This window comes from Oncorhynchus nerka, linkage group LG5 (genome assembly GCF_034236695.1).
Source record: "Oncorhynchus nerka isolate Pitt River linkage group LG5, Oner_Uvic_2.0, whole genome shotgun sequence".
Taxonomy (NCBI): Eukaryota; Metazoa; Chordata; class Actinopteri; order Salmoniformes; family Salmonidae; genus Oncorhynchus; species Oncorhynchus nerka.
In genome coordinates this window covers 39,486,150-39,511,955 of record NC_088400.1, presented here as the reverse complement: position 1 = coordinate 39,511,955, position 25,806 = coordinate 39,486,150, and the positions used below count along the sequence as shown (strand labels likewise).

The following is a 25,806-nucleotide window of genomic DNA, read 5'->3' as shown; positions in this document are numbered from 1 at the left end:
TGTCCACCAGAGCTGTTACCAGATTATTGAATGTTAATTTCTCTACCATGAGCTGCCTCCCAACGTCATTTTAGAGAACTTTGCAAAAGTCCAACCGCGTTTAACCAAGCCCAGCCCAGGACCTCCACATCCGGCTTCTTCACCTGGGGGATCGTCTGAGACCAGCCAGTCGTACTGCTGACGAGACTGAGGAGTATTTATCTGTAATAAAGCCTTTTGTGGGGATGAACTTGCCAAGTGGGTGGGCCTATGCTCTCCCAGGCCCACCTATGGCTGCGTCGCCTCTAAATCATGTGAAATCCATAGATTAGTACCTAAAATATATTAACCCTGGATTTCAGTACTCTACCCTGCACTTGAGAGACTACTGCCCGATGTACATAGTCATTGAACACTGGTCACTTTAATGTTTACCTGCTGTCCTATATAACTAATGCTCCACACTTTTTTTGTTCATATACTGTCTATACACCATTATATTTATATTCTGGACTCAAACATTGCTTTTGTATTTTTATTGTTAGGTATAACTGCAATGTTGGAGCAAAAAAACAAGCATTTTGCTGCACCTGCGATAACATCTGCAAAATATGTGATGACCAATAACATTTTATTTTAATTGCTGATGCTATGGGCTTTGAATCCACCGGTAGGACATATTGGCGCTCACGTATCATATAAAAGTATGTATTACATGCATTTCAAAAGCTTCAAAAATATTTTTTACAACGGTGTAGGAGTACCAAGATGGTGGCTTCAACACAGCGCCCCCAATCAAATCTCTAATGTCTACATAAATAATTTGTTGTGGCCTATTCCCCGCACTACGCTCTATTAGGTTGCAGTTTGTCGGAAAGACCACCGGGTGTCAGCCTTGTTGCGTCTTAGAGAAATCAACATTCCCCGTACTGCAAGGCTCTGATTGTAGCCTCACTGTGGACTCGTAACAGCCAGTGGTCCAATCAGAATGACGCGATACAGGATTTCAACAATTCTCAGCATTCACGAACGTTCCAGTCCTCAAATTCACTTTAACAGGATTTGTGTTGATTATTGATTGGTTATGTCTGTGAATTGTTTAGTGTGTGTATTTTGAGAGAGAGAGAAGGGAGAGAGTATGGTATTGTGCGCGAGGCTAGACTGCTACTTGCCCACTCTCATTCGTGGTGGTGCCATAATAAAACAATACAAAAGCTATCAAACTATCACTCACGGGCCACCCATAATAAACCCTTTCCTTATCCGCGCCACCCGCTCAAAAGCAATCTACCTAACGTAATCACCCGGGGCAAACTACCTGCCCCCTAGGACACCTACAGCACCTGATGTCACAGGAAGACCAAAAATATCATCAAGGACATCAACCAGCTGAGCCACGGCCTGTTCACCCCGCTATCATCCAGCGGCGATGTCAGTACAGGTGAATCAAAGCTGAGACCGAGAGACTGAAAAATAGCTTCTATCTCAAGGCCATTAGGCTGTTAAACAGCCGTCACTAGCCGGCTTCCACCCGCTAACGCACCTTCGTGGTTGCTGCCCTATATACATAGACTTGGAATCACTGGCCACTTTAATAATGTTTACATACTGCTTTACTGATCTCATATGTATATACAGTATAAAATTCTACAATATTTTAGTCAATATCACTCCGACATTGCTCAATCTAGTATTTATATTTTTCTTAATTCCATTATTTTACTTTTCGATTAGTGTGTATTGTTGTGAACTGTTAGATACAACTGCGATTTTAACAGAGATAGATTACATATCTGTGTGACTGTAAATGAGTGAATGTAAGGTCCCACTAGAGGTGGGGCAGAATAGGCTATAAACATCGACCCTGTGTAGGCCTATTTACCAAACAAATGCATGCACATACCCGTGAGTAAATACGCAGAGACGTGGTGCACATTCCGATGCGTGCAGGCTTTTTCTACGAGAATATCCTAATGAACATCATATTGTCAATGTGGGTGTTTTCACTCTTGGTCCCTTTCAGACAATGTTTGTGAACTCAGTGAGGCTCCTTATATTTGTTGGGGTCCAGTGTGAACACAAGCATTTCTAACTCCTCAAAAGAGTCCCCGAAGCAAACCGAACTGAAACCATCTCAAAAGGTGTTAGTTTCGCTTGCATTCCGTGATCTGGATCATTTTTAAGGTCAATGTGTACACAATGCTCCCCGGGTTCACTTGTCATTATTCCCGCACCACACACTAGACTATTGGAACACTATTTTTTTGTTTTGTTTTTACCCCAGAATTCACTATTTTATTTTTTATTTAACTAGGCAAGTCAGTTAAGAACAAATTCTTATTTAAAGTGACGACCTACCAAAAGGCCTCCTGCGGAGACTGGGGCCTGGGATTAAAATAAATAAACACAACATAAATATAGGACAAAACACACATCACAACAAGAGGGTCAACACTAAATAAAGAGAGACCCAAGACAACATAGCAAGGCAGCGACACAACATGGTACAAATATTAGTATTATTACTTTTTAAAGATGACTATATGTGAAAACACACTAAAGTTACATGAATTCCACTGAGAAGATGCTTCCCCTTTATAGGACATTGGTTGGCCAACACGCACAGGTAGGTATCACGCTGGTCTGGGCGTGGCCCCATACACGACAACTGGACAAGCAAGGAGCCTTTCGCGCATGCGTGAGCTCGAATGTGCGTTGTATAACAATTACTTGTGGCGAGCGAGAAATTATGCAGGGTGTACACAATTTGTTTTAATCCCCAGACCGAAGAGGAAGAGATTTAGTTTCTCCCCTAGCGGCCATATTGTATGGACTATTGGTGGAAAAAGCAGTATTTCAGCAGCAAAAGTCATTTTAAGAAGAACCTTGCCAAGACTTTGGTTGGCGGTGGGATTCAGTTCAACAGCTAGCTGTCCAGCTGGTTGAGGGATTTCACAGATTGGGGATTGTGTTTTTAAGATATAGATTACTATATTTATTTTTTAGCTTGTTTATTAACAGTCGTCAAGATGAAGGACCGATTGGAACAACTTAAAGCAGTAAGTGAGGTCTGGGAAGTGTGACAGGGACACCTTTTCACAGAGTGAGACAAATGTTAGAACGTCCTGTGTGGGCCAGCATGCAAATTACAAGTGGTCTATGCAAGGAAGTGAATCATTCGACAAAATGATTTAATTTATTATTAGTGTTATTAGGCAGTTTACAAGCTATTCATCAGCCTATTCGAAACCCTGTTTGGACTGCCGCTATTTGATTACATGGCTACCTAATGAATTACTTTAATTACGATTGAAAAGATGCATGAGAGATGGAAAAGTAAATCGTTTCTGGTATGGTTTTATTTTTCATCAACTTGGATATTTATACTGAACTAAAATATAAACGCAACGTGCAACAATTTCAAAGATTTTTACTGAGTTACAATTAATATAAGGAAATCAGTTGATTTAAAATAAATAAATTAGTCCCTAATCTATGGATTTCACATGACTGGGCAGGGGTGCAGCCATGGGTGGGCCTGGAAGGGCATAGGTCCACCTACTTGGCAGCCAGGACCAGCCAATCAGAATATGTTTTCCCCCACAAAATTGCTTTATTAGACAGAAATACTCTGCAGTTGTGAGGTCGGTTGGACATACTGCCAAATTCTGTTGGAGGCTTATGGTAGAGAAGTGAACATTCAATTATCTGGCAACAGCTCTGGTGGACATTCCTGCTGTCAGCATGCCAATTGCACGTTTCCTCAACTTGAGACATCTGTGGCATTGTGTTGTGTGACACAACTGCACCTTTTAGAGTGACCTTTTATTGTCCCCAGCACAAGGTACGCCTTTGTGATCATGCTGCTTAATCAGCTTCTTGATATGCCACACCTGTCAGTTGAATGGATTATCTTGTCTAAGGGGAAATGGTCACTAACAAGGAAGCGTATGGAACATTTCTGGGACTTTTTATTTCAGCTCATGAAACAAACACAACATGTAAAGTATTGATGTTCTTGTTCAGTGTCATTGCCTGTGTCTCTCTTGGGGAGATGTTGGTGTCTTGTGTGGCAGTCAGCGAGTGGGGGGTTGAGGACAAGCTAACGGGATCACGGGTGTGTCAAGTGTGCACTGTGTCCTGGGGTGCTTCGGGTATTGGAGAATGTGGCATCACGTGGTCAATTGATTTCTAATTTGGGCTGACAGTTGTAGGCTTTCATTCCCACCATTTGTTTATAATCTCCTGTAATTAAACTGCAGTTGTAATTGACACCTATACTAATTAACAATCAGTAGTGTAATACAAGGCCTATAGTGGTGAGATTGGTGATTGTTCAACATCTCAGATCCCTTTCCACACTCTATTAGCCTAGAACTTGTATTGATTATTTAGACATTAACCCACTCAATGTGAAAGTCCGTAGCCTAGTTTCTAACACAAAACAACCAGGATGTAAATTTCCAGTTGAAGAATGTCCGGTTAGCCTTTGGGTGAGGCGCTGCTGATCCACTCCAGCCGTGTCAGATTCTGTTACCATGGCCTTATTGGTGGACAAATATGTGCCATGTTTAGTTTGTCAAATGGTGCCCTGAGTCTTAATCTCCCAGGTACAATGGATTTCTACTGGGAGGGTAAGTAAAGTCAAAATGGTGTGGCAGTTTTAGGGACGGCCATTTACATAAAAACAAGACTGACGGGAGGCCTTGAACATCTGTAGGGTTCTCTCATCTGTTTTCCTTTTAATGTTTAACTTGGTGTGGCTGTATTGTTGTGCTCGAAGCATGAAAACGTCAGCTGACAGGTGCAGTAGACAGAACCGACTACAACAGGAAATGAGGGTGATAATTTCCCTGGACACATATTATATTCAGTCTGGTCTTTGTAGTAACTCTACAGTTAGATCTCCATATAGATTGCCTTCTCTGTACAGCAGTCTGACTGTACTCTAAAGACATGTTCAGACATGCATCCCTCAGGTACACAGTGACACTCAAAGTGGTTGTCTTGTCTCCCGTAGTATGGCCTTTATGCACTAGTCTCACTCCAGTGCAGTGTCGCCCTCGAGATCAGTCACAATATCCAGAGACTTATCTCTCGGGCTTCAGTCACAGTAGCCTTTGACAGCAAGGTTACCTCTCTTACTTCAATCTCTTTCCAGTCTATCCCTCTCTCTCTCCACAACCTGTCATTCTCTCTCTGTGGTGTAGTAAAATTCACATTGGGAATGGTTCAACTCTCGGAGAGGAAATGCTGATCCCAAAACAGTTATTAGGGATAGTGTAATCTAATTGGAGCCCCTGTACAACATAAGCATAATCTGTTTGTCTGTAAAGTCTTTCACGGCATTAATGTACTAGACTAGATCCAGGAAGAACATATGGTTGAGTTTAAGCATCGTAGCGGAAATACAATGTGAGGACCAATGAAACGGCTCCATTATGATGACCCTATAGATCAAGGACCAATCGAACGTATGTCTATAGACGAATGATCAGTGATGCAGTGCCGTTGTAAAGACTGTCTAGTTATTTACCCTGTTACAGGGGAAATATGCAACTAGGCATACCTCGAGCTACATATGCAGAATCTGAAGCCTCTAATCACAAAGGCAGGTGGAGTTGTAAATCACAAGACCGGTTTGCTGTTTATGAGTCTGGTTGTGGAAGTTTCTTATAACCGATGACTAAGGGGAGAAAGAGAGACACTCCCTCTTAACCTTGTGGTCTCAGTGTTAAACTGATGCACACGATACTCATCACAACCCTCTCTCTCTTTCACACATTTTATTCCCTCTCTTCCTTGTTTATGCTGAATGAGAGCGACTAAGTGAGAAGACAGGAAGGAAACGAGTGCTTAGTCTTATCTCACTGCCGCAGCACTACCACTGTGTGAAAGAGCGAGAGAGACTGTTTGTGTGTGTTTTGACAAGGCATGCGGGTGTGCCATGTCTTTACGTGTATAGTGCCAGTGTAAATCACAAGTGTGTCGATATACAGCTCTCTCTTGTTGTAAAAAAATATATAAAAAAAGAAAATAATAAAAAATATCCTGATGAGCACTGTCCTTTCCAGTTTTACGATTTTAAAAATGGACTGTATTTGTTTTGTGTCCAACTTGTATGGGATGTGATTGACAGGGAAATTAACTGACTCGGAGACTTGTGAGAACTTAAGTGGCCCTGTCTTGTCTTGACTTAGACCAGGTCCCGGCTTCCCGATAGCGATTGAACTTACAGGCTGACTACACTGCTCGCGTTTGCGAGCATTGCAAAATACATTTAGAAATCTATGTTATTCAATTATTGCACCCACACTGCTCGCGTGCGCCAATGAGCGTCTGCGTTGCCAAGGGCTAAAATGGAAGTCGGATCTATTTCTGACACAGATCGCACTGCAAGTCCTGCCTTTCCTATCTCCTCATTGGTTTATAGAAGCAGCTACCCACGTGCCATCTCCTCATTGGTTATACCCATGTGGGTGACTGAAAGACGAACGAGGTCAGTGGCAGTAATGCACCTAATTTATGAAAGTTGCCAAATCGCCATATAATGTGAAGAGGAGAAAAAGTCTGGAAGGAGGAGAGATGACTAGAAAAGATTCGGTTGACCGTTTTATGTGTGGATTAATTGGAGGATTAGAGGACCTAGCTAGCTAGCTAAATTGCTGTAAATATTTAATGCTTTTCGACCTGTCCCCAAATTAATTTAATTTGGTTCAGAGTTTGTTTTGGTATTTTAACCTGCGTGTCGTGATCGCGTTTGGTGTGGGGGGACAAAATACATTTATGCACAATGGCGCACGCACGCAGCTGGTTTGGGTTCCGTGTTAGGCTTACGAGTGTTTTTAAGGATGTATCTTTTCTACAACGGCCGGAGACGTAACGTGTGTTTTTTCTCTCAAAACACAGCGCAGAGAGAATGGTTGCTAAGTGCGTTGTTGGAGAATGTGTCTATTGATGGGATTGAAAGGGCGCTGTTCTCGGCTCAGCTTTCTCCAGCTCAGATGGTTATAAACTGATTGCGTCTTAAGTTTCTGGATTTTTCAAGTTCTCTATTGCACCTCGCCTGAACAGGTGTGCGTTTTTCTTTTGCCTCCATCCATATCTTAACATCAGAATTATGTTACAAGACTGACGATGGATCAGTTCCAAGAGCGATATTACCACCTACAGTAGCAAATATTGAGGTGGCTTATTCAAACGCTTAACCAATAAAACTGAACTAAATCACGTATTTGGCGCATTTTATGCTACACATGAAGTATATTGAGACTAATTGCAGACAGTAGCCTACAAGTAGCAAAACTGAACTCAACTACTTTTTATATTTTAATGGAGTTCTCGGTTTTAATTTGAAGCGTTCTAGAGTTTGTATCAATTGCAAAGACATTGCCAACTTTGTATTTGTAGTGAACTTTGTATTTGTGGGCAACTTTGTTCTGAAGATCAATCAAATGTGTAAATATACATCCCTTTCTAGATCAACAGATGTCACAGTACTTATACAGAAACCCAGCCTAAAAACCCAAACAGCAAGCAATGCAGATGTAGAAGCACAGTGGTTAGGAAAAACTCCCTAGAAAGGCAGGAACCTAGGAAGAAACCTAGAGGAACCAGGCTATGAGGGGTCGCCAGTCCTCTTCTGGCTGTGCCGGGTGGAGATTATAACAGTACATGGCCAAGATGTTCAAACGTTCATAGATGACCAGCAGGGTCAAATAATAATAATCACAGTGGTTGTAGAGGGTGCAACAGGTCACCTCAGTAGTAAATAGGCTTTTCATAGCTGAGCATTCAGAGGTCAGACACCGGGTGTGGTAGAGAGAAAGTGGGGGAGAGTCTAAAAAAGAGAAGGTCCGGGTCAAGGTAGCACGTCCGGTGAACTGGTCAGGGCTCCATAGCTGCAGGAAGAACAGTTGGAACTGGAGTAGCACCACAACCAGGTGGACTGGGGACAGCCAGGAGTCATCAGGCCAGGGAGTCCTGAGTCATAGTCCTAGGGAGGGAGCATACTTAAATTCATACAGGACACCAGATAAGGCAGGAGAATTAGACCAGATATAATACTGACCCTAGCTCCCCCGGCATATAGACCAGGGGTTCTTAAACTTTTTAAGCCTGGGACCCAAATTAGAAAGTTTGTTTTCCTGGGACCCACGTTTATGAAAACATGCAACTATATGTAAATATCGGAACATTTCATTGCTCTTATGCAAGCATAAAACAAATGCAATATAGACAAATAACAAATATAATAATATAAATAGCTATTCATGTTTATTTTTGATCACACAAATGTAGAGCAGAAAACACATGCGTGCACACACAAACCTAATGAGAGGTGTGTGTGTGTGTGTGGTTGATGCTTCAACCAGCATGTCTATTCTGGGCCCAGTTTTTGATTGTGCAACCCTGAGATCTTGCTCAGCATGGAGTCTGTGTCTGTATGCCAGAGTTGAGAACCATGACTCGCATAGGTATGTGGTGCCAAACTGTTTGCCTCAAAAAGCATCTCGCTTCAATTCGTTTATTCTAGTTCAGAATAAAAATAGTTACTTGAATTTTAACAGCAAATGTTCCAACTCACACTTTTTTTCACCAATCATTTCTACAGTAAGATGTACAGTAGGCCTAATATTTTTCATCTTCATATGTACTGTTACTTAGGGTTGCACACAACCAAAGCAAGCTAGCAAGCTACTGATAAATGTTAGCTATCTAGCTACAGTGGGGCAAAAAAGTATTTTGTCAGCCACCAATTGTGCAAGTTCTCCCACTTAAAGAGATGAGAGGCCTGTAATTTTCATCATAGGTACACTTCAACTATGACAGACAAAATGAGAAAAAAAATCCAGAAAATCACATTAGGATTTTTAATGAATTTATTTGCAAATTATATGATGGAAAATAAGTAGTTGGTCAATAACAAAAGTTTATCTCAATACTTTGTTATAGACCCTTTGTTGGCAATGAGAAGTCAAACGTTTTCTGTAAGTCTTCACAAGGTTTTCACACACTGTTGCTGGTATTTTGGCCCATTCATCCATGTAGATCTCCTCTAGAGCAGTGATGTTTTGGGGCTGTTGCTGGGCAACACGGACTTTCAACTCCCTCCAAAGATTTTCTATGGGGTTGAGATCTGGAGACTGGCTAGGCCACTCCAGGACCTTGAAATGCTTCTTACGAAGCCACTCCTTCGTTGCCCGGGCGGTGTGTTTGGGATCATTGTCATGCTGAAAGACCCAGCCACGTTTCATCTTCAATGCCCTTGCTTATGGAAGGAGGTTTTCACTCAAAATCTCACAATACATGGCCCCATTCATTCTTACCTTTACACTGATCAGTCGTCCTGGTCCCTTTGCAGAAAAACAGCCCCAAAGCATGATGTTTCCACCCCCATGCTTCACAGTAGGTATGGTGTTCTTTGGATGCAACTCAGCATTCTTTGTCCTCCAAACACGACGAGTTGAGTTTTTACCAAAAAATTATATTTTGGTTTCATCTGACATTCTCCCAATCTTCTTCTGGATCATCCAAATGCTCTCTAGCAAACTTCAGACGGGCCTGGACATGTACTGGCTTAAGCAGGGGGACACGTCTGGCACTGTAGGATTTGAGTCCCTGGCGGCGTAGTGTGTTACTGATGGTAGGCTTTGTTACTTTGGTCCCAGCTCTCTGCAGGTCATTCACTAGGTCCCCCCGTGTGTTTCTGGGATTTTTGCTCACCGTTCTTGTGATCATTTTGACCCCACGGGGTGAGATCTTGCGTGGAGCACCAGATCGAGGGAGATTATCAGTGGTCTTGTATGTCTTCCATTTCCTAATAATTACTCCCACAGTTGATTTCTTCAAACCAAGCTGCTTACATATTGCAGATTCAGTCTTCCCAGCCTGGTGCAGGTCTACAATTTTGTTTCTGGTGTCCTTTGACAGCTCTTTGGTCTTGGCCATAGTGGCATTTGGAGTGTGACTGTTTGAGGTTGTGGACAGGTGTCTTTTATACTGATAACAAGTTCAAACAGGTGCCATTAATACAGGTAACGAGTGGAGGACAGAGGAGCCTCTTAAAGAAGAAGTTACAGGTCTGTGAGAGCCAGAAATCTTGCTTGTTTGTAGGTGACCAAATACTTATTTTCCACCACAATTTGCAAATAAATTCATAAAAAATCCTACAATGTGATTTTCTGGAATTTTTTTTCTTCTAATTTTGTCTGTCATCGTTTAAGTGTACCTATGATGAAAATTACAGGCCTCTCATCTTTTTAAGTGGGAGAACTTGCACAGTTGGTGGCTGACTAAATAAATTTTTGCCCCACTGTATATTAGCTGTGTACAAGGGAATTGTTTGAAAGAGAAGCTCACATCTACTACTATGAGAGAGAGTACTCCCTTATTTCTGCATATCATCTGTTATAAAACGACAACGATGTTAGCTAGCTGACTTTTCCAGTGTTGAAGCACTGTTTCCTGAAGCATTCTTCCCTGTTCTGAAAGAACTCCCTGGGTTTACCGTCATGCTGTGAATGTTTGGTCAGGACGTGTCTTTTTTAAATTTGTTAGTTTTGAGACTCGTTACTTAGCACTTCCCCGCACAAAAGACATTGTGGGCACTCCTTGTTATTTCTCAAAGTTTGTATGAAACCAAGAGACGAGAAGAAACGCAATCGCGTTTCACCGTATTCGCGTTTCATGACAATTGCGCTCAGCCAGAACTTGTGGCTGGCTTGACTTATTTGATGGCGAGTGGGAATGACAAGTCATTGGCAGACAGCGCATCATCTGCCGCTGAACGACAGCGTTGCAGCGTGTGGGGCGCGGAGTGATCTTCAAGAAAACTGATCTGGTGAACCGGCGAAGCACACGGGCGCAATGAGAGCACAGTTGCACTTGGCCAAATCAATTCCAGTAATGAATGAAAGAATGGTCTGCGACCCATACTTTAAGAATGGCTGACATCGACTATTGCAGCATAGATACCGGAAGCTGAGACGGGGGGTTGGGGGACACTGTTCCCGTCTGACGATACCCCCAGGACAGGGCCAATCAGGCAGGATATAAGCACAGTCCCCACACCACTAGAGGGATATCAACAGGCCACCAACTTACTTCCCTGAGACAAGGCTGAGTATAGCCCTCCCACCGCATGAGTCTGAGGGGGTGCAAAACCGGACATGAAAATCACGTCAGTGACTCAACCTACTTAAGTGACGCACCCCGGTGTGGAAGAGCACTAGTAAGCCTGTGACTCCGAGGCAGAGAAATCCCAGTGGAGAGATGGGAGCCAGCCAGGCAGACCGCAAGGACGGTTCGTCGCTCCAGTGCCTTGTCATTCACCTTCGCACCCCTGGGCCAGACTACACTCAATCATAGGACCAACTGAAGAGATGAGTCTTAAAGGTCGAGACCGAGTCTGCATCTCTCACATGGATAAATAAAAATAAAAATTGAGCTCGATAGGAGGAAGCCCTGCCTCCAGCTGTTTGCTTAGAAATTCTAGGGACAATAAGGAGGCCTGCGTCTTGTGACCGTAGCGTACGTGTAGGTATGTACGGCAGGACCAAATTGAAAAGATGGATAGGAGCAGGCCCATGTATTGTTTGTAGGTTAGCAGTAAACCCTTGAAATCAGCCCTAGCCTAAACAGGAAGCCTGTGTAGAGAGGCTAGCACTGGAGTAATATGATCAAATGTTTTTGGTTCTAGTAAAAGATTCTAACATCCGTGTTTAGCGCTAACTGAAGATAACTTTGTTTCTTTGGGACCTAGAACTAGCATCTCTGTTTTGCCTGTGTTTAAAAGTCAAACTTTTTCCACCATCCACTTCCTTATGTCTGGCTTCCAGGAATGTTTGGCTTTTTCAGGAGAGGCTTTATTGCTGCCACTTTTTTTTTTGTGAGTTTGGTACACAGCCAGAGGATAGGGAGCCGTTTTATTATGTTCAGCATAGGAAGGCCAGGAAGTAGCTCTTCCAGTAGTTTAGTTGGAGTTCAGCTGGAATGCTTAAGAGGCCATGACTATTTTCATGAATGTATCAAGAGATATAGGATTTAAAAACTTGTGTCTCCATTGTTCCTGGCAGTTCTGTGCACACTCGAAAATTGAGCTTTGGAGAAATGCGCAGATTCAAAGAGGAGTCTGTAATTTTGCTTTCTAATGATCATAATCTTTTCATCTAAGGATTTCATGAATTCATCACTGAGGAAGTAAAAGCCTTCCTGTCTTGGGGAATGCTGTTTTTTAGTTAGCTTTGCGACGGTATCAAAAATGCATTTGATATTGTTCTTATTCTCATCAATTAGGTTGGAAAAATAGATTGAATGAGCAGCAGTGAGGGCTCTTTCGATATTGCACGCTACTGTCTCCAAGCTAGTCAGAAGACTTCCAGTTTGGTGGAGTGTAATTTCCATTTCAATTCCCTTTAAGCTTGCTTCAGGGCTCAGTTTTTTTTCTGTATACTGGAAGCTAATTTTTTGTGCCAAATGTTTTTTTGTTTGTTTTTAAGTGGTGCGACTGCATCTAGGATGTTACGCAAGGTTAAATGTAGACGCTCAGTCATATCGGCGGTCACAGAGAGACTGCTAAACCGTGTGATTCTATGTTTAGCGGAGATCTTCTGTGTATATAAATTGATGGCAAGAAAGCATAATGACACACTTAGCTATTCTACGAGTGGCCTGAGGCAGGTGTTAGGTTACAAGTGTTTTTCAAGTGCAACATTAATCATGATGGTTTTGGGAAACAGCTCAAAGATTTAACAATGCCCCAAAGATGGTTCTAACGATTAACTTAGACTTAATTTATTTTCTTGTTGTTTAGCAGATGCTCCTATCCAGAGCGACTTCCAGGAGAAATTAGGGTTAAGTCCCTTGCTCAACTCGCGGTCATAAAGTACTACTGTGCGACATAACTGACGTTCACTCTACTAGTACAACAGTTAGTTGTAAAAGCAATAGGAAAGTTGACTCTAAAGGTAAAACTTAAGTCAAAGGATCTGGTCGAAGTAAAAGTTTTAATGAAGTGCTTCCGAGATACAGGGTAGTCATGTCAAAGAGGCTTAAATGGATGTTAGCCTATAATAGAGGCTTAAAAGGATGTTGGCCTATAATAGCCTTAGTGGCTAAAGAGCAAATGGCAACCAAAAAGCCTTGCAGCTAAAAGGCAAAGGCCTGTAGAGCCAATGGCAAGTGATGCTTCCTGAATCACAAGATTATATAGTCAAATTACGTTCTTTATTAGACGTTAGTTGATATGAAACTGATGCAACTTTAAATTGAACACTAAAAACAGACTTCTTGAGTTCTGCTACTTTTATAATGGGGTAAATGCATTTGAATGGAATCACTTTTTGACAGCACCCCTTTTTGAATTGAACGAAACCTTCCATACACATTTGCCCATTGTTGAAGTGCTCAGAAAGTTACGTTTTGACCTGAATGCCAAAATATTCAAGAGATAAAGGTGCTCGAAGTTGACCCATTTTGCAAACCCCAACTGACCATGACTGAGACATCCATGTTTTAATCACTGGAAAAGACAAACGGTTGATGTACACTACCATTCAAAAGTTCAGGGTCACTAAGAAATGTATTTTTTTTTTAAAGAAAATCATTTTTTTTTGTCCATTTAAAATAACATTGAATTGATCAGAATAGTGTCGACGTTGTTAATGTTGTAAATGACTGTTGTAGCTGGAAACGGCACATTTTTAATGGAATATCTACATAGGCATACAGAGGCCCATTATCAGCGACCATCACTCCTGTGTTCCAATGGCACGTTGTTAGCTAATCCAAGTTTATCATTTTAAAAGGCTAATTGATCATTAGAAAACCCTTTTGCAATTGTTAGCACAGCTGAAAACTGTTGTGCTGATTTAAAGAAGCAATGAAACTGGCCACCTTTCAGACTAGTTGAGTATCTGGAAATCAGCATTTGTGGGTTCGATTACAGGCTCAAAATGGCCAGAAACAAAGAACTTTCTTCTGAAACTTGTCAGTATATTCTTGTTCTGAGAAATGAAGGCTATTCCATGCAAGAAATTGCCAAGAAACTGAAGATCACATACAACGCTGTGTACTACTCCCTTCACAGAACAGCACAAACTGGCTCTAATCAGAATAGAAAGAGTGGGAGTCCCCGGTGCACAACTAAGCAAGAGAACAAGTACATTAGAGTGTCTAGTTTGAGAAACAGACGCCTCACAAGTCCTCAACTGGTAGCTTCATTAAATAGTACCCGCAAAACACCAGTCTCAATGTCAACAGTGAGGAGGTGACTCCGGGATTCTGGCCTTCTAGGCAGAGTTCCTCTGTCCACTGTCTGTGTTCTTTTGCCAATCTTAATCTTTTCTTTTTATTGGTCAGTCTGAGATATGGCTTTTTCTTTGCAACTCTACCTAGAAGGCCAGCATCCCAGAGTATAATAATAATAAAATAGTTTTATTGTTTTAAATTATATCTACCTCAATATTTTATATTTTCCAGTGATTTAAGAAATGGATGTCTAATGGTATGGTGGGAGTATGCAAAATGGGTCAACTTTGAGCACTGTTGTGTCCTGAATGTTTTGGCATTTGGGTCAAAAAAAGTAACTTCTTGACCACTTCCATTGGCAAACATGTATGGAATGTTTTTTGTTTAAATCAAAAAGGATGATGTCAAAAAGTGGAGGCTCCTCAGAGGAGGAAGGGGAAGACCATCCTACTCAGTGAATTTCAGGCTTTTTTTTCATTCAGTATTGTTGTAATTGTCATTATTACAAATACATTTTAAAACTCGGCCGATTAATCGGTATCGGATTTTTTTGGGTGTCGGTATCGGTGTTGAAAAATCATAATCAGTCGACCTCTAAACTCTATACTCAATATATTCACATGACACCAAATAACTGATTAAAACACATTGTTTTGCAATGGTCTACAGTAACCTCAACAGCACCCTCTGGTGTATCACTTTGGTATAGCCGGAGGACAGTTACTTTCTGTCCTCTGGGTACATTGACTTAAATACAAAGCTTGGAGGCTCATGGTTCTTACCGCCCTTCCATAGATTTACACAGTAATTATGACGACTTCCGGAGGACATCCTCCAGTCTAATATCTTGTCCATCCAATCAAAGGATTAGAGAAGTAATCTAGTACTGAAAGCATACGTTACAGCCAGTTAGCACAGCAGTGCATAAAGTGTGGTAAGTAGTTGACTCAAAGAGAGACAGAGAAAATAGTTAAGTTTTGAACTAATTTGTTAATTTTTAAAAAATGAAGGAGAAGCAGCAGAGGGGTAGGAAGGGGGGGCTTTTTTAGTTTACCTTTTCGCTTACTTAACTAATGCAGCTAATTTTGTATACTTAAACAACCAGAGAGGAATGCTGGCTATGGCTATCCAACACCGCAAGCACAGATCAATTTTCTTTTTGGCCACATACACATATTTAGCAGATATTATTGCGGGTGTAGTGAAATGCTTGTGTTCCAAGCTCCAACAGTGCAGTAGTATCTAAAAATCCACAACAATACACACATCTAAAAGAATGGAATTATGAAATATCTAAATATTAGGGAAAATAATTCTGGGCAAATGTAAGAAATGACACACAAAAAAACAAAATACTGCAAAGTTGTTTAGGAGCTAGAAGCAGAGCTGCCATGTCTGTCAGCGCCATCTTTACTGATAGAACAATGAGACAGATATTTCACTGCCCATTGGCCGGCAGTGGGAGAAGATGAAAGGAGACTTATTTTAGCTGACATTCTGCTAATTTTCTCATCGATTAAACATTTGATCTCAATACTGTTTTCTGTTCCAAAAGCTACGATCTCTTGCGAACAGAGTGGACCAAGTTTTGTGGACTTTACCCTTTGCCAAAGTTTTTTTAAATATAGTTGTTTAGAAGGAATGCAAAGGCGAATTGAGTTATTGCACACATGCACTTCAGAGTAGGCGTTCCCTAACGGAAATATGCAAATATTTACTAGAATGCGCCAATAGGATCTCGCTAGCTCGTGCGTGGCTTTGCCCGCCACCTTGCCTGTTCTACCCACTAGGACTCATTATTTCCCATTTGAAATGATGTGCTGTGGTCTATCTTTGTTTAGTTATGGAAATCTTTGCGGCAGCTCTTCCAAGTCTAGGGAAGCTTTCAGTTTTATTAATTTATTGCCACCATGGCCTGCCGGTATAACTGCTAAACTGCATACTGTACTACGTGATTGTACAAATGGATTGGTTTGTGGGTTTACTAACGCGTTAGTTCTAATTTGGTGACAACTATGTCGGCTGTGAAGGTTATGGTGTGAAGGTTTGGCTTGGAGAGGTGTTTGCACCTGGTCACAGACAGGTGTTGTGTTGTGCATTCAAGTCCACAAGCAAATACAAAAGGTGAGAGGAGGAGAGCCTGTAGATGCAAGATGGAATTATACAACCAGCAAAGTGATGAGCCTAAACCTATCGACGTTACATTGAACTGGGTGAATGGAATGTGAATGACAGTCATCCAATATGCTGTAATAGAAATAAATCCATGCTCATAAAAAAATATCTTGACCAACACTGCCACTGAATTCAAATGTTTTTTATAGTACAGAGATTGACATTCAGCAGTTAAGAAAGTTCAAGGTTGGATTGTCACGAGTTCCTGAGGCCTATAACTCTGTGTTCGGTCTATACTTCCGAACTTAAGTTGTTGGAGCGCTTACGCATGTTATAATTGTAAGCAGAGAAATGACATCTGGGTTGTCGTCTTTGGCCTTCGGATCGGCCCCCACGGAGAGGAAGGAAGAGGGGGCGAATCTCTGCTCGCGCTCTCCTTTCCTGTAAAAGGATGGGGAAGCATTTGTTCTTATTTTATTCTCCCAAAATCCAGTTATATAATGCCCCAACTATTTTAGAGTGCTTGCTCTCACTTTTTTCCTCCCCATCTCCCACTCGCCATCTATCTATCTCTATTCGTCTATCCACTTACCTACCCACCCACCCTGGGGTCCATAATTATTGGCACCCTTGATAAATATGAGCAAGAAAGACTATAAAATAAATAATAGAAAAACTGAGCTATTATTGTATGCTTCATTTTTTGGGGAAATTATATTATACTAACACAGTTGCTCAGAGAACGACATTGTATACATACAGTTGAAGTCGCAAGTTTACATACAGTTAGGTTGGAGTCATTAAAACTAGTTTTTCAACCACTCCACAAATTATAGTTTTTCAAGTCGGTTAGTACATCTACTTTGTGCGTGACACAAGTAATGTTTCCAACAATTGTTTACATATTATTTCACTTTATAATTCACTGTATCACAATTCCATTGGGTCAGAAGTTTACAGGCACTAAGTTGACTTTAAACAGCTTGAAAAATTCCAGAAAATGATGTCACTGCTTTAGAAGCTTCTGAGGCTAATTGATTTGAGTCAATTGGAGGTGTACCTGTGGATGTATTTCAAGGCCTACCTTCAAACTCAGTACCTCCTTAGGCTTGACATCATGGGAAAATTAAAAGAAATCAGCCAAGACCTCAAACCTCTAAGTCTGGTTCATCCTTGGGAACAATTTCCAACCGCCTGAAGGTACCACGTTCATCTGTACAAACAATAGTACGCAAGTATAAACACCATGGGTCCACGCAGCCGTCATACCACTCAGGAAGGAGACGCGTTCTGTCTCCTAGAGATGAACGTACTTTGGTGCGAGAAGTGCAAATCAATCCCAGAACAACAGCAAAGGACCTTGTGGAGATGCTGGAGGAAACAAGTACAAAAGCGTCTATTAAACAAGTCCTATATTGACAACCTGAAAGGCCACTCACTGTTCCAAAACCGCCATAAAAAAGCCAGACTATGGTTTGCAAATGCACATGGGGACAAAAATTTTACTTTTTGGAGAAATGCCTCTGGTCTGATGAAACAACAATAGAACTGTTTGGCCATAATGACCATCATATTGTTTGGAGGAAAAACAGGGAGGATTGCAAGCCGAAGAACACCATCCCAACCGTGAAGCACGAGGGTGGCAGCATCATATTGTGGGGGTGCTTTGCTGCAGGAGGGACTGGTGCACTCCACAAAATAGATGGCATCATGAGGAAAGAAAATTGTGGATATATTGAAGCAACATCTCAAGACATCAGTCAGGAAGTTAAAGCTTGGTCGCAAATGGGTCTTCCAAATGGACAATGACCCCAAGCATACTTCCAAAGTTGTGGCAAAATGGCTTGAGGACAACAAAGTCAAGGTATTGGAGTGGCCATTACAAAGCCCTGACCTCCATCCTATAGAAAATTTGTGGGCAGAAATGAAAAGGCGTGTGCGAGCAAGGAGGCCTTACAAACCTGACTCAGTTACACCAGCTCTGTCAGGGGAAATGGGCCAAAATTCACTCAATTTATTGTGGGAAGCTTGTGGAAGGCTACCTGAAGCGTTTGACCCAAGTTAAACAATTTAAAGGCAATGCTGCCAAATACTAATTGAGTGTATGTAAACTTCTGACCCACTGGGAATGTGATGAAAGAAATAAAAGCTGAAATTAATTATTCTCTCTACTATTATTCTGACATTTTACATTCTTAAAATAAAGTGGTGATCCTAACTGATCTAAGACAGTGAATTTTTACTTTAATTAAATGTCAGGAATTGTGAAACTGAGTTTAAATGTATTTTTCTAAGGTGTTTGTAAACTTCTGACTTCAACTGTTCCTAAGAGCCAGGTTTTTAATACTTGGCACACTCCCCTTGCGACACTGAGTCGAGGCAACCAGGTTTTTGGCTATAATGTCCTGGTACGTGGTAGTTCATGATGCCGTTGACCTTAAGGCCTCAGGACCAGTGTAAATCAAAATTGGCCATTCCTGGTCTAGACTATCCTATCCGCCAATCAGGGCTGTGTATGTAAATATGTCTACATTTGTATCAATGCACCCACACAATCAGAATGAGCAGTTCAATGGCAAAAGGAAGCTCAAGAAAGAAATGATCAAATATATGGATTTGGAGTTAAATTGATTGCATTTAAAAATAAAAGATGGGGGCTTTAACCCTGTTCTGGGCCCAGCTGATGATATAGCCTTGTAGTAAGTCTGTTTACGTGTTTATTTAAGCAGGAGAGGTCAGCTAAGAACTGGTTCTGTTCACTCCTCAGCCCTGTCCTCGCCCTTCACAGTGTCAATATCTCCAAGCCTTGTGGTCTCTGTACTCATGACGTCAGTGTGTAGTGTGCATATACTGTGGATCCACTGTTTGAATACAGTACATTCAGTACTGATATTGCCTTCTGCTTCTCCTCTTAGACATGTGACAATGACGATGAGGAAGTGGAAATTGCTATTGACAATGCAGCTTTTATGGATGACTTTTTCTCTCAGGTGAGTTCATTTTTCCCAAGTGTGTGACTGTGTGCGTGTGTGTGTGTGTGTGTGTGACTGTTTTTCTCTCCGTTTCAGATTGACGACATCAGGATCAGCATTGATAAGATTGATGAGAATGTGTCTGAAGTCAAGAAGCTCTACTCGGTCATCCTGTCTGCCCCCACGTCAGACCAGAGTAAAACATACTGCCTCGGCTCCCTCCCTTCCCTCTGTCTTTGTTGCCTGTTACTGTCAGTGTGTGTTTTAAAAAATGTGTATTATTTGCGGTTTTTTACTTCAGAAACACAGGATGACTTGGAGGCTGTCACCAACAACATCAAGAAGATGGCTAACAACGCCCGGAACAAACTCAAAAGTGAGTCCCTCACACATGATACGGCACAAACAGACTAAATGCTGATTGGTTAATACGGGTATGGGTGAGTACTGATGTTGATTGGTTCTCAGCCATCGAGAGGGATCTGGCGTCTGAGGAAGAGGAGAGGATTTCAGCCGACATGCGGATACGCAAATCACAGGTCAGCCTCCGAAAGTTCTCATCGAACCCTTTACCTGACCCTGTGCCGAACCATCAATGTGACCATAGAAATGAATATCGAACCATTAGATTGTTACGGCTTGTGACCCTGTCCTGTCCTCCCAGCATGCAGTGCTGTCCAGGAAGTTTGTGGAAGTGATGACCAAGTATAATGAGGCCCAGGTGGACTTCAGGGAGAGGAGTAAAGGACGCATCCGGAGACAGCTAGAGATCAGTGAGTTAGTCTTAGTTTTATATACACACAAATGGACCAAAACCCTATGTGTGTTATAATAGTGAAATGATCCTCGTGTTTCTCAGCTGGAAAAGCCACGACAGATGAGGAGCTGGAAGAGATGTTAGAGGGGGGAAACTCTGCTGTCTTCACTTCAGGGGTAAGAAAGTGTTTTAGTGTGTGAGTGTGAGTACGCACGCACGAACTTAACCACCTCCTCTCTTTAGATCATGGACTCTGGGATCTCGAAGCAAGCTCTCAGTGAGATCGAGGCGCGACACAAAGACATTGTGCGTCTGGAGAGCAGCATCAAAGAGCTGCATGACATGTTCGTAGACATCGCCATGCTGGTGGAGAGCCAGGTACACGTCTCGTCCTCCGATCCGTCTATTCAGTCATTAATTGATTCCTCCATCCACTATTTCACATCTGCATTTTTAAACCCTACTGTCCTACTGTCTTTGTTTCTGTCTCGTTTGCGTCCTCGTTCCCTGTCTGTCATCTGTTTTTCCTTTCTCTTTTCCAGTACCCTCTTCCCTTTCTCCTTCCGCAGTGCTTTTTTTCCTCTCTCCATGCTTTGGGACAGAAGTTCCCTGTGTGTGTGTGTCCATCCATCCATCTGTCTCCCTCCCATCACTCATTCATCTTCAGTAGGAGTCTACATTCTCAGTAAGAGTCACATTTGATTCAACATCTTAGTAGCCTACAGTGGTCTGTGAATCACTAAAGCCACGTTGGAATCCACCCAACCCCATACGGTAGTCACCACACAACTACATATAATCTCTGTAACACCTGTATCTCATTGGTTGTCCTATGCTTTCCGAGGGAAAGCCGTGTGCGAGGTAAGCGCCGTCTTTCTAATATAATCCTCTTTGTGACGTTTTTGTATCTGATGTATTCAGTTAGCGTGCAAGGTTTTTTATTTGTTCTATATCTGTATACTCACTGTGTGTGTGTGTGTTTCAGGGTGACATAGTGAACAATATAGAGGTGCAAGTGTCTAAAGCTGTGGACCACATAGTAGTGGCTAAGACTGAGACCAAGAAAGCCATCCAGTACCAGAGCAAAGCACGCAAGGTACTGCACCCTGTCCATCAGCTAGAACCGCTATCTGCCTGAACCTAACCAACTGTGCTACTGTGCCTGTTTCTAAGAAGCTTCTATGCGGTTAGCCTGAGCTGTGCTCTACCGTTATTCCTTATGGTCCAAGTACCTTACAGGTTATTTGCCGGGGTAGACTGGCTCTGGCAGCCAAAACAGCCAAAAACTCCATCTAAAGAGGTATCGTTTCTTAATTGCGCCACAGTTCTAGAAACATACACCCCTTTACTTTCATATCACACCAAAAATAATTTCACCAATGCAAAATATACACTACTGTTTTAACCTGCTTTAACACAGTTGCAGCCAACGGTATTTTTGCAGTCTTCCTCCGTTACAGGTTTTCAGAGCATGCCAGATAGCTAATTAGGATAGGTAGTCCCTCTGTCTTCTGTCCGTCTCTCTCTCCCTCTTCTCTTTCCATTCCTCTGCACGTCCCTTTCCTGCAATGTCCTGCCCTCTGCCAGGGTGGAATAATTGACAGAATTGAGAGCAACATGGACCAATCGTTGGGCTTCGTAGAGCGGGCGGTAGCTGACCCTAAGAAAGCCGCCAAGCAGGATGCCCGTCGTGTGAGTGGCTATAGAAACGCCCTTGTCCTGGCCCCTGCTCCGTTGACCAGCCTCTATTGGCCTGACATCCTGGTTCCCAACGATCCCTATCCTAAACCTTGAATCATCCTCCTCCAGATCTGGACCAATAGGAAAGAGGATATATATATATATATATATATATACATATATATACACTGTACACTTCTCTGGTCGTTCTCCATCTCGCTCTTTTGTATTTTCCACTTCCTTTCTAGCTGTATATAATCTCCTTCTTTCAACAGTAACTACAGTTTTATGTATTTCGTCCAGTTATTTATGATCACTTTATGCAACATTTAGCTCTGAGTCATACATGTGTTTTTAGGCTGTTTGAAAAGAGATGTTGTCGCTTTGTCCAGGAATACGTGGTGAAAAGTAGGCATGACCCTTTCTCTACATAAAGTGTTGATTGTAGTCAGGGCTTGATAATCATCTTTTCCACCCTAGAGGGGAAAAAATGTGTTAATACTGGTTACTGCTGTTCGATTTTTCTCAACAGAAAACATTTTGTAAAAGTGGTTAAACAGACACTTAATTGTTTCCCACAGAAAAGGGTGATCATATTGGTGATTCTGATTATCGTGCTCGCCATAGTGGCTCTGATTATTGGGTTGTCGGTGGGATTGAGTAAGAAGAATTGATGGAAGGTGTCTGAATAAGAGTTGTGTAAAGGGTGAGTAAAGCAGGGGGGGGACTCTGGGGTGTCACAATGGGGTGCGGTGCGGGTGGATCTGGAACTTTGGCTGTTTCCATTTTCCTTCGACTGTCTCTGGGTGCGTGGTGTGAAGGTATTTAAATGTTTAGGCGTTCATGCTCCTTGGCCTATTTATGAGGTGTGTTGGCGCTATCTCTGGGTGTACTGCATGTCTTATCTGAACTTCCTTCGAAGCATTTCACAAGTGCACTTGTTGCTTTTGGTAAGGGTTATGGTCCATAGAAATAGCATTATGTATCTCTATGGCTGTGTCACTGGTTGGCACTGTGTGTGTCAGTCTCCCAATGGTGTCTTTGGGCTCTGTGAATGTGTGGGGTAGTATATGTGGGTCTATGTTTCTCATTGGGGTCTTTGGGATTTGTAGTGTGGCTTGTTTGACTGTAAGTGATGACTCAATGTGTTATGATGGGCGGGAATGTCACTTGCTGTCAATCGCTGACTCGTATCAGCCAATGGAAGCTCTGCATCAAAGAGCCCCCGGTTGATCAGAATTGCCTGATGATTGACAGTGCATGATATTCCCTTCCATGTTCAGAGCTTCATTTCCCTTGGTAATTCTGTCTGTGTATCACCGCCGCATTTATTACCGTAAGTACTGATGTATTTGTTCTCCCATGTTTGTTTTTTCTCCCCCTCTGTAGAAGACAATCATTATAGCAGTGGTCTGTACTGTGCTTGCTGTCCTCATCCTCGCCATCATCTTATCACAGACAGTAGGGTAATAGAGGGACCACGGCCCCCACCCACCCAACCATCTTCATAATCACTCCATTTTGCCCACCTCCAGCTGTAACGGCAAAGAGGGGGATGTAGACTCAACCGATCACTTCCATTGCCCTGGGATCCTCCCCCTCTCTTACTGTATGTCTGACCAATAGAAAAAGGCCCAGCTGATGGGACTGGCTGGTGTCTTCCCTGAGGTGGCTGAGAGGATGAGCATCAGCTGGGAGAAAAACAAGAGGACCAAAACTGAGACTGTTTATGAGCCTCTGATAATGCCAATAAAAAGGGAATCTTAAGTAATGTATATCCTTACCCTCACACAACTAAATGGACACCATGCAACACTTCAATGACATTCTCTGAACTGCTTTCTATGTATCCAGTAATGTGATTGATCTTGATCCACACTGAAGGGAATCCATGACACGTCTCTCTCATTACAAAAAACCATTGACTTAATGTATCCCTGCCACCACCTGTGCCTTATTGTCTTGCCATGATGACCCTCCAAGCTGAAAGGTAGCCAGCCAGCCACAGCCTCCTCCAGCCCACAGAGGAACGTTGACCTCACCATATCACATGATATGTTCTGAGGATGGAAACCAGTGGATTTCACTTCAATCTATGTTGAGCAATGTGCATGTGTTTGATGCCGCTTGAATAGTGTTTTTAAAACTCCTAAAGCACACCTAACCTCTAAGCATTTGGGTGAGATATGAGTCTAACATCTGATTTGCGCCTAAGCCTCTTTTTTTTTGCTGTCTGTCCAATTTTAATTGGAAATTAAATTTTAATTTAATTTAATTAAATTAAATTTTAAATTAATTTCCATACCTCAGACACGGTGGCCAATGGCAAGGCTTTAAATGAGACAAGATCTCAGTTACGTACTCGTGTCCCCTCTCCTTCTCAAAACCAATTGGAGGAGAAGGTCCGTGGGAAGGGACTTCTGGCTTTCTCCTCCAATGGGTTTTGAGGAGGGAGGGAGGACACGTGGAGTATGTAATTGAGGTCATCCCTGAGGGTCTGGATATTTCAAGACCGTTTTAAATGTAATAGAACTTCACTGTAGTATTATGGTGGATGCCAGAGATTTTTAATGATGGAATAAAATGTTTAAAAAATACATTTTGGTTAAGACTGCTGGTGTTCTGGTTCATGCTGCGTTGTGCAATACTGAGTTGACAGACTTGGCACATCTGAATGATGGGTTACACAGTCAAACTATCCCACATTCAGTGTGAGTGAATCATTGACTGGAGGTGCACATTTTTCTCTGAAAACCTATCACCATGAATAAATGTACCTGCTGTATTGGAATACAGTAGTTAACGAGTGGCAATGACAGCAGCACCTAGTCTGGTTTAAGGTACTGAAGTAAGTCTCACACACCCTCATTCTTTAATTCACTCAAACAGGCCTGTACTGACACGCACACACTCCCCGCTGACCCTGCTCTCTCCTGTTCACTTGCTTCTTCATTCCCTTTAACTGTCTACTACAGGATGGTGGGGAAATAGGTTGTCTGTGCTTCCATTGGAGTTTGGATGAGACGCTTACAGTCCTCCGGTTTGAAGGGAAAATGTCTGATTGAATTTCACGTTTGCAAAATGATCTACGGATAGTAATTCAGACCCCTTGACATTTACGTTACAGCCATATTAAAATAAAATCCCCCATCAACACACAATACCCCAAAATGACAAAGCAAAAGTAGGTTTTTAAAAATTTTAGTAAATGTGACAAATTTAATACATGTGTTGAAGCCCCTTTGGCAGCGATTACAGCCTCGGGTCTTCTTGGGTATGACGCTACAAGCTTGGCACACCTGTATTTGGGGAGTTTCTCCCATTCTTCTATACAGATCTTCAAGCTCTGTCAGGTTGGTTGTGGAGTGTCGCTGCACAGCAATTTTCAGATGTCACCAGAGATGTTTGATCGGGCTCTGGCTGGGCCACTCAAGGACATTCAGAGACTTGTCCCGAAGCCATTCCTGCGTTCTCTTGGCTGTGTGCTTTGGGTTAGTTGTCCTGTTGGAAGGTGAACCTTCGCCCTAGTCTGAGGTCTTGAGTCCTCTGGAGCGGTTTTTCATCAAGGATGGCTGTACTTTGCTCTGTTAATCTTTGCCTCCATCCAAACTAGTCTGCCGCTGAAAAACATTCCTACAGCATGATACTGCCGCCATCATGCTCCACCATAAGGATGGTGCCAGGCTTCTTCCAGACGTGACACTTGGCATTCAGGCCATTGAGTTCAATCTTGGTTTCATCACACCAGAGAATCTTGTTTCTCATGATCTGAGAGTCTTTAGGTTCCTTTTGGCAAACTCCAAGCAGGCTGTTGTGCCTTTTACTGAGGAGTGGCTTCCGTCTGGCCACTCTACCATAAAGGCCTGATTGGTGGAGTGCTGCAGAGATGGTTGTCCTTCTGGAAGTGTTTCCCCATCTCCACAGAGTAGCTCTTGAGCTTTGTCAGAGTGACCATCGGGTTCTTAGTCACCTCCCCGACCAAGGCCCTTCTCCCCCGATTGCTCAGTTTGGCCAGGCAGCCAGCTCTAGGAAGAGCCTGGCTGGTTCCAAACA

At 42.4% G+C, this 25,806-nt stretch overlaps 1 protein-coding gene across 5 annotated transcripts; it reads left to right on the top strand.

Moving 5' to 3' along the window:
- Positions 1–2,682: 2,682 nt before the first annotated feature.
- LOC115129469 (syntaxin-3-like) lies at positions 2,683–24,350 on the top strand. 5 transcript variants are annotated; one of them, XM_065018633.1, is made up of 11 exons: positions 3,948–3,980; positions 19,260–19,334; positions 19,413–19,512; positions 19,618–19,692; positions 19,785–19,855; positions 19,981–20,089; positions 20,176–20,249; positions 20,317–20,451; positions 21,059–21,169; positions 22,335–22,459; positions 23,143–23,231. In XM_065018633.1, the coding sequence occupies exons 1-10, from the start codon at positions 3,963–3,965 to the stop codon at positions 22,425–22,427; spliced, it is 861 nt and encodes a 286-aa protein (XP_064874705.1). In that variant the 5' UTR covers positions 3,948–3,962; the 3' UTR covers positions 22,428–22,459; positions 23,143–23,231. The 5 variants fall into 5 exon arrangements, with proteins under 5 accessions (XP_029515701.1, XP_064874705.1, XP_064874706.1 ...); XM_065018634.1 differs by lacking the exon at positions 22,335–22,459 and having other exon boundaries at positions 23,143–24,350; XM_065018635.1 differs by lacking the exons at positions 21,059–21,169; positions 22,335–22,459 and having other exon boundaries at positions 23,143–24,350.
- The last annotated feature ends 1,456 nt before the right edge of the window (positions 24,351–25,806 follow it).